The sequence below is a fragment of the Nicotiana sylvestris genome, chromosome 11 (genome assembly GCF_000393655.2).
Source record: "Nicotiana sylvestris chromosome 11, ASM39365v2, whole genome shotgun sequence".
NCBI lineage: Eukaryota > Viridiplantae > Streptophyta > Magnoliopsida > Solanales > Solanaceae > Nicotiana > Nicotiana sylvestris.
In genome coordinates this window covers 87,688,003-87,697,186 of record NC_091067.1, presented here as the reverse complement: position 1 = coordinate 87,697,186, position 9,184 = coordinate 87,688,003, and the positions used below count along the sequence as shown (strand labels likewise).

Genomic DNA, 9,184 nt, shown 5'->3' with positions numbered 1-9,184 from the left:
ACGGAAGCCTTAATTCCAGTTGAAATAGGTGAGCCAAGCACACAATACGATCAGGCAACGGAGGAATCTAATAATGAAGAGATGCGAGTTAGCCTAGATTTACTTGAAGGAAGAAGAGAAGCTGCTTTGATAAGGATGGCAGCACAAAAGCAAATAATAGAACGATATTACAATAGGAAAGCACGCCTCAGATTTTTCAAAATTGGGGACTTCGTGCTTAAAAAGGTGTTCCAATCTGCAAAAGCTGCTAACTCAGGAAAGCTAAGTCCAACATGGGAAGGACCATACAAAGTCCGTGGCATTGCGGGAAAAGGAGCATACCAGTTGGAAACAATGGCTGGTAAAGTTTTACCCTCACATTGGAATGTTGTCCACTTAAAAAGATACTACTTTTGAGAAAGTACCTACGGTCAGGTATCATCGTGTTAAAATTTCTCTCTTGGTTTATTAGTATTTTACTAACGATTTTAGATGCTAGGCAAAATATCCTAACTCGTGCCAAATGATGAGTCACAACCTGCAAGGCAAAATGGAGTATTCTTAAATTCCTAGCCCAGGGTTACAATTAATCTGATGGAAATACACACGAGTTAGGCGGTCTTCATCTATAATCGCACCTTCGGGTCCCGCATATCTTTCTGTTTCAGGAAAAAGGGCCAAAATAAAAGAAATATACAAGTGCTTGAGGCTTCATACTTCACCGCTCAAACACTTGGGGGACTACAATATTGTACACAGATACGTGTAGAAATGCAGATACGCAGATACGAATATCGAACGATAGAAGTCAAGTGTTGAGAAAAAATTATGAAGTCTTCAGCATTCATGAGAACAACAGAGTCAAACTCATAAACAAAGTCACCTCTCAAAACCCTTCTTAATATGTAAAGATAGGGTCATGACTATGTACTGAAACAGGTTATGAAGAAAAACCTTGTTTATTTTATGTTATTCACAAATCTGTTACAAGAAAAACAGTTACGAGAAAGTTGTAGATGTATTGTAATACATGTAACAGTCAAACACTTGATAAAAGTTTATAAAAAAACTTGCCAAAGTTGTTTCATACAAAACGTGTGTATTCCTATTTCTTTCATCGTATTATAACACCATTATGAAGTTGAGACGTCTTCTTCAATAAGTGTCGATAAAATAAAAGGGCTCTCTTTTATAAACCTCATGTTAATGAGTCATGAGAAGAATCATAAAGCATTTTCAAAGGATAAAAATGCTAAACTATTCTATAAGTCCTAAATAAGTAAGGAAAAGGCAAGAATAGAACACATTGAAGTACTAACAAAACTTCTTAATATAATTAAAAAGACTAAGTAGAAACTTAGTCAATAAAAGTTTATACAAGTGCCCCATTATGATAACTGGGGACTTTCACCAAAAAATCCCTTAAAACTAAGGGATAAAACCATCATCCAATTGAAGGGGTTAGCACATCAGAAGTTGCAATATTAATTTCACTTTCAGCTACAGGCACAGTGGCAACTTCTGAAGAAGCAGCAACAGGAACGGTTTCAGCAAAGCTTGAAATGTTAGGATCAATGAGGGAAACAAGAGTCACGGAAGCTTCAACTTCCACAGACTGAGTCATAGAAGTTTCACCCTCTGAAGCTGGAATTGCAACATTTTCAGCTGAAGCAGGAATTGTAATCCCAATTGCTGCAGTATTCACTTCTTCATTTAAAAGTTCTTCTGTTCCAGGAACTTCAAGTGCAGGAGAAGGAGTATCAGTAGACTGTTGGCTTTTCTCGATGGTATCTACGACTTTGGCCAGTTCAGACTGCAAGTCAAAACCTTCTTGAGCAGCTTCCGTCAAAGCATCACGACGAGATTTCAGGAAAGCCCAACTCACTTCTATGTTAAAATTTTCCTCTAGAAGTCCATATTCCTTTTCCCACATAGCAAGATCGTTTTTTAAGATTTGATATTCAGCTAAATGGGAATCAAGGGAAGCTTCAAGAGAAGCATGAGAACTCTTCAAGGCATGAATCTCGTCAGAAGAAGTCTGTAAGTCAGCCTGAGCTTGAGTCAAGCTTTGCACTAACTCTCCTGCATATTCTTCCTTCCTAGCCAAAAGTGCCTTCAGCTCCCTAACTTCTTCACTAGCCCTGGATAATTGTTCTGACAAAGAGCATTCCAAAAGCTCTTTGTCTCTTTTCAATTGGCTTGAAGAGGCTTTGACAGTTGCCAGTTCAGAAGTTAAACCACGGTTTTGCTGCTCCAGGAGATTTTTATCTTCTTGCAACTCCTCTATGGTCCCTTGAGCATTCTCGAACTGCTCCTTCCAATTGGTTGCTTCAAGCTGGGCTCCCCTAGCTATTTCTTCGGCCTCGTGGACAGTCTTTTCAGACTCACGAGCGTTTCTTTCCAGTAGGGAAATTCTTCCCATTAATTCCATGCCAATAAGGTTAGCCTACAGAGATAAGTCATAGAAATGAGAGATTGAAGATAATTAAAAAAAAACTTGTTGGTAAAAATACCTTCAAAGTAGAATGAACTACGTCATTCATCAGAGTTAAGCAGCTATGGCTCTCCATCTTCTTCTTCTCGATATCTCCAATTAGAGGTTCGAGCCAAACATCAGCTCTGCCGGTCTTCCTCAAGAGGCTATGATTGGCAGGAACCTCCAAAGTAACACTTCTTATAGTCATACTTCCACTGCTAGAACCTGTCTCTGTATGATGAACAGAGGGAAGAGGAGCAGTGGAAGGAATGGAAGGAAAAGATGTAGAAACCAACACAGGAGCGGAAGCAGGTGCGGTAGAAACAGCCAAGGGAACGGATATAGGAGCGGTAGAAACTGGCAAAAGAACGGAAGTCGTCAAAACTGGTAAAGAAATACTTACGGTTGGCAGAGGAATAGAGGAAATAGGAACAAATGAGGAAAGAGGAGCTTCATCAAAAACAGGGCCGAGCTCGCCACTCCCAAAACCACTGTCAAAAAGATGCTGAATTGACTCATTATTATCTCTTGGTTCGGCGTCCTCGTCAGATTGAATCAAAACAGGCTCGGTGGTGGAGGTTCGAGCAGGAGTGTTTTCAATTTCATCATCAATGATTATTCGTCTCCTGACCCTTGGCCTGGTAATTAGGGAGGTACCCTCCTCTTCTTCTTCAGAACTTTCCTTTGTAGCTTTCCTTTTAGGCAGCAAGGCTCGAGCCTTATCCAAATCAAGAGCAGCATTCGCAGACATGCTAATGGCCATAGGTACTTCAGCCGTCATTCCTCTAATGCCAAATCCTGATTAAAGTATGGATATACATGATTAAAGTTGAGGAAAAAGTGCTTAACATGTAAAAAAAAAATTTATAAAAAGGGGGATACCATGTGTTTTGACCTTCCAGACATGTAAGAAAGAAATTGATTTCCAAGTTCTCTGCTCCCTAGAAGCAATCTTCAAAAGTGAGTCTACCCAACCACGAAAGTTGGGAATAGGTTCCACATCTCCCATGGTTGCTACAAAAAACCAAGAAGGGACGAGGTTAAAAACAACTTTCTTTTGAAATTCTCAAAAGTAGGTACGGTAAATAAAAGGAAACCTACGTTCAAAATTCCACTTCTCAGGGAAGGGAATATTTGTTTCGCCAATCAAGTCCACCGTACGGACAGCAACGTAACGGATATACCATCCACGATCTTTGTCATCCTCAGGATTTACCAAAACTTTTTTGCTCCTTGCAGTTAAGGTAAAAACCCCATGGCGTATTAAGTTAGGATGGTATAGATGAATGAGGTGAGAAAAGGTGAAATTGACATTGGCCTTGGAGGATAAATATCTCAAACAAGCCACTGTTCTCCACACCAATGGACCGATTTGGGCCAAACAAATTGTAAAGAAACGACAAAAATCGAGAATAACTGGGTCAATCGGAGGATTAAAACCTAAAGTGAAGGGGTAAGTGTAAACAGAAGAATACCCACTTCTAAAAGAGGAAATTCTTTGATTTGGGGAAGGAATTGACATTCGGAGACTATCCTTCCAGTTACAATCTCTTCTTATGGTGGGGATTGTAAGCTCGGTTACTATTGTTGGGTAAGTATCGGCTCTTTCTAAATTTTTAATTTGTTTTTGAAGAGACGTTTTGTCACTTTCAAAAGACAAATCGCTGGGAACTATATCATCAACTGAGGGTTCTTGAGAAGAATCAAGAATTTCCCTACTTTTAGAAGAAGGGGCTTTTGGGATAGAACTCCTTGAAGAAGAACCAGAGGAGCCGCCTCGCGTAGATTCTAACCCTGTTCGAAGCCTACCTCCTCCGCCTCTTCTGTGTCTAACAGGGGCGTTGGGGAATTGATCTAGAATTGGAACTTTTTTACGGTTAGGGTTTGAAGAAGACATTGTTAAGAAGGAAGTATGTGCTGAAGATTTGTGAAGAAGACAAAGGAAGACAAAGTTATGTGTAAAATGGGAACCGTCAACTTTAGAAGTGTAATGATGAAAAGCCTATAATAAAGGCAGCTATCACTTCGTAAATAGTGAGAATGAAGAAGTCTCGAAAAAGGGTATGAATAGCGGAATCAATTAGAAAATGACACATGGGCAGAACATTAAATGGAAAAGACTGCTGAGACGTTAATACTGTCATGAGCATTAATTGTGGCAAAAATTCCTTTTACATGAAGATCCACTTCCCAATTATTTAATTGATAAAAAAATGGAAAGTGGGGGGACTATCTGTATTGGAAAAAAACTGAGTTTATATTAAAGATGATGTGGCATGACACGTGGACTAGTTAAATGGTCAAAGCGCAGCAATTGACTAAAGAGGCACGGATGGAGACAGCCACGGGAAAAAGAATTTAAATAGGCACGAGACGACGTATAGATACGAGTCTCGTACCACTTTAAATTATTTACAGCCAACGGATTAGAAGGCATTGAAGGCAAAGTTCTGATGACAGAAAGGAGTCCAAATTCATTATTAAATACTTGATACATTACAAAATTGGTATTTAATAGGAATGATTGCATAACGGCTTATTTAATGTCATTTATTACTCATGATTATATCATTAAAGCTGAGGCTTCATTCCTTTACCTAGAATTATCTATAAAAGGAAGAAGTATCATCATTTGTAAGGACACGGAATACTATTGAGAATTTATTGAAATACACATCTATTTGCTTTTTTACCATCGTTCTCAAAAGTATTTTATTTTTGTCTCCTGATTATCAGTAACCCGAATTTTTTTTTAGCTTTGACCAAAGACTCAGATTTTTGGTTAAACAATACAGGTGTTGTTTATTACAAGTGTAACAAAGGATACGCATAGCATATATTGACGTACATGCAGATATACATATTACTGCTATGAAATCCCTTGATGTAAGACTGCCTCGACATATAAAAAGACGTGACCATTATACAATTTAATTCAAGGAATAGTAAGTCTTCGATGTTGATTTTGACATGGATTTGCTAGTTGTTATTGAGCTCCGACAATCCTATCTGCATCTTTAATTTTCACTACCACAATTTGAAAAAATCTTCAAGTGATAAATCCAATGAATTACATCTCAGTGTATATAACCTCATATATCAGTGTATATCACTTTGTATATTTATTTATCTCTTGTATATCATGTATATTAATCTTGTGTGTATGTACATCAATAAAAATCTTGTGTGATATACACATTATTATATAACATCCGAATCTCGTATTGGTGATTGTTTGGACTTTTTTAGGCGAATAATAATTTTAGAAGAGAACAAGCATGAAATTATGAATTGAATATACATCGGAAAAGGGCATAAACTACCCCTATCATTTGCTAAATAGTTTACAAATACCCTCCGTCCATATATTTATCCAAAAAAGTATACGACGTTAACTATATTAATAAAATTACCCCCATGTCTAATGGCAAAACCAGTGGGCCTTAAATTTAGTGACATGACATTTTTTTACTGGTCACGTGGCAATCTCAGACTGAAACAAAAATGGATTTTATTTCGATCTACTTACCTGCTCTGATCCAAGGTTTTGTTAGCGTAAGAGCAGTAGCAGTAGAGGTAGAGTGAGAAGGGGCAGACATGTTGTTGTAAGCAAATTCGCCGACATAGTAGATGGAGAAAGTGACGACATCGATGCCAAGGTCAGGGAACGCGTGGCGGAACTGATTAGTCAACATAGGATACTTCCTCCACTCGTCCCTCCTCCTAAAGAATTATGTTATTGTTCCCAATGGCTTCCCCATTTTTCGGATCTTCTTTTTGATTTCACCCTAACTCTCTTTCCCATTCATCTTCTCTCTTGTGCCACTGCCACCATCGGGAGTTGACTCCACTATCGTACTAATTGCAACCATTATCTTCACTACATAGTCGATATCTCCGCCACTCCATCAACGTAGCTATTTCTTCCACCACCATAGTTGATAATCTCATCACTTCCTCTATCGCCTTGTCTACCTCACCACCATAGTCACTTCTCCTCTAAATGAACCTCCTAAAGTTACTGATAACTAAAGGAAATGTGGGGGGGATCCTTATTTTACACTTCAAAGCTGAAAATTAAAAAAAAAACTGACGTAATTCGTTGGCATCTTCAAGAAATTAAGTTAAGAGTACTTAACTAAGAAACAAAACTTTCTAATGGGTAGTTGAGATATCTGAATTCAATTTTAATAGGATCATGTAAGTAGATGAATGTAATTTTATGACTCGTGTAACAAAAACCTTGTATCGAATTTGGTAAGTGGGTCGAAATAAGATCCAATTTTTGTTTCAGCCCGAGATTACCACGTGACCCAATAAAAACATGCGACGTAGTTAAATTGAAGGTCCATCATTTTTGTCGTAAGATGTGAGGGCAATTTTATTAATTGAATAAGTGTCATGTGCTCTTTTGGACGGATAGATAGACGAAGGGTATCTGTAAATCATATTTTATAATTGATTGGGCTATATGTGATGAGCCGAAAGGTCATCTTATATTTTAGAACTAAATTCTGCGCTTTTGAGCCTTAAAAGTCTTAATTTTACCCTTCTCGATTTGCATGCATAGTCCGGGCGTATTTTCGGAATGTTTTTATGTTAAAAGTCGATAAAAATAAGAAATTTTGCCTAAAACATTATTTGAGTTGACTTCGATCAATATTTTTTGGTAACAGACCTAGATTTATATTTTGACAATCCCTGTGGGTCCGTATCGTAATTTGGGATTTGGGTGTATGCCTGGAATCGAAATCGGAAGTCCCTAGCCCGAGACATCGGACTTTGTTGAAATTTGGAAGTTAAAACCTTAATGAAATGAAGATGTTTGACCATGGTTTGACTTTTTGGATATCGGGTACGTATTTTGGTTCGGAATACGATATAGGTCCAATACCTTATTTATGACTTGTCTGAGAAATTTGGTGAGAAACCGAGTTGGTTTGATGTGATTCGGACGTTCGGTTGTGAAAATAGAAATTTTAAAGTGTTCTTGAGAATTTCATTTGATTTGGTGCTAAATTTGTAGCTCTAGATATTATTTTGGCAATTTGATCATGCAAGCAAGTTTTTATGATGTTTTTAGACTTGTGTGCACTCTTGATTTGGAGACCCGAGGGCTCGGGTGAGTATCGGATAGGCAACGGAATGAAAATAAGACTTAAAACATTGTTGGTGTTCCAATTGCTGGTGTAGGCCATTTGTGAGATCAGGTATCGCATTTGCGATCTCTGTAGGTTCTGCATTTGCGAGGGGTAGCTGGGCCATATAGTCTTCGCAATTTCGAAGCATCCTTCGCATTTGCGAAGTGAAGTTGAGAAGAGCAGTGATTGCTAATGCGATCCTAGAGTGGCAATTGCGAAGGTCCATGTTCGCATTTGCGAAGGCAGCAGAAGTGTGAAGGACTTCGCATTTGCGATGGTCCTTTCGCTTTTGCGGGCTTCGCATTTGCGAAACCCAAGTAGCATTTGCGACATCTGCAGCTTGTAAAAGTGACTTGGACGGGATTTTTCTCCTATTTTTCAAATTTTCAAAACCCAAAACACAAGAGGCGATTTTTCAAAGACCATTTCTTCCCTAAAACATTGGTAAGTGATTCTAAACTAGTTTCTTCCAATCTTTCATTTCATTTTACAAGATTTCAACCTAAAATCTAAGATTTTCAAGGTGGAATTGGGAATTTTTTGGTAGAAACTAGGGATTTTGAAATTTGGGGATTTAGACCTCAAATTGAGGTTCGATTCCAAAACTAATTATATATCCAGCCTCAAGAGTGAATGGGTAATCGGGTTTTGATTCGAATTTCGTGTTTGGACCAAAGGGGCCTGGATGTTGACTTTTATTGACTTTTTCAATATTGACCTAAATCAAATTTTTGTTATCGTGGGTGATTCTAAAGGCTTAATTTGAATTGTTTGGTTGGTAATTTGCTAGATAATTGTTGGTTCGGAGGCTAGTTTGAAAGGCAAAGCAGTGGTTGAGCTTTGAGTGGTCCTTGGAGCGAGGTAAATGTTGTGTCTATCCTTGACTTGAGGGAATTAGGAATCCTCAGACTAAGTACTATGTGATTCTCATGTGAGCGGCATATATGCGAGGTGACGAGTGCTTATACGTCTGCCAAATTATCTATTTCTCCCTGATTTACCTTTTTTCCTTAATTATTTTCTTCCTATCTTAATTGTTATGTGTCCTAAATGCTTTTCATGCTTAACTGCTACCTGTTAGTCAATATCTTCTCCTGCTAATGATGTTAGTTCTTTACATAGTTTCATAAACCCCTGCTATTTGCTTAACTTTACTTGTTTGCACCTTCTAATTGTAAATTGCTGGATTGGTCTCGCTGTTTAGTGTTACTTTTGTAGATTCTATGTTGTGTAAGGTTTCCTTTGGTTTGGTTTATTGTAAAGTCTTGTAGTTTGAACTGTTGATTTGGCTGTGTATAGTGAGTGTGTAGTACTGATATAGTGGGATCGGGCTGCGCGCCGCAGCAAGTGCAATAAGGGTGGACTGATATGGTGGAATAAGGGTGAATTTATATTGCACGGTGGGATCGGTTTGTACGCCGCAATGGGTGGAATAAGGGTGTATTAATATGGTGAAATAAGGGTGAGTTATGATTCTGATATTGATATATGGTGGGATCAGGTTGCGCACCACAACATATTTATATTATTTAATATTTTTGGTATTGTTACGGTAAAATAAGGGAGGATTTCATGTTGTCTTGTGGGT

The 9,184-nt window shown here is 38.1% G+C and overlaps 1 protein-coding gene across 1 annotated transcript; it reads right to left on the bottom strand.

The window, feature by feature from the left end:
- Positions 1 to 1,423: 1,423 nt before the first annotated feature.
- LOC138881290 (uncharacterized) lies at positions 1,424 to 6,150 on the bottom strand. Its single transcript, XM_070161505.1, has 3 exons — positions 5,985 to 6,150; positions 2,681 to 2,812; positions 1,424 to 1,623 (listed from the first exon to the last, which is right to left on the bottom strand). The coding sequence occupies exons 1-3, from the start codon at positions 6,148 to 6,150 to the stop codon at positions 1,424 to 1,426; spliced, it is 498 nt and encodes a 165-aa protein (XP_070017606.1).
- Positions 6,151 to 9,184: the final 3,034 nt, after the last annotated feature.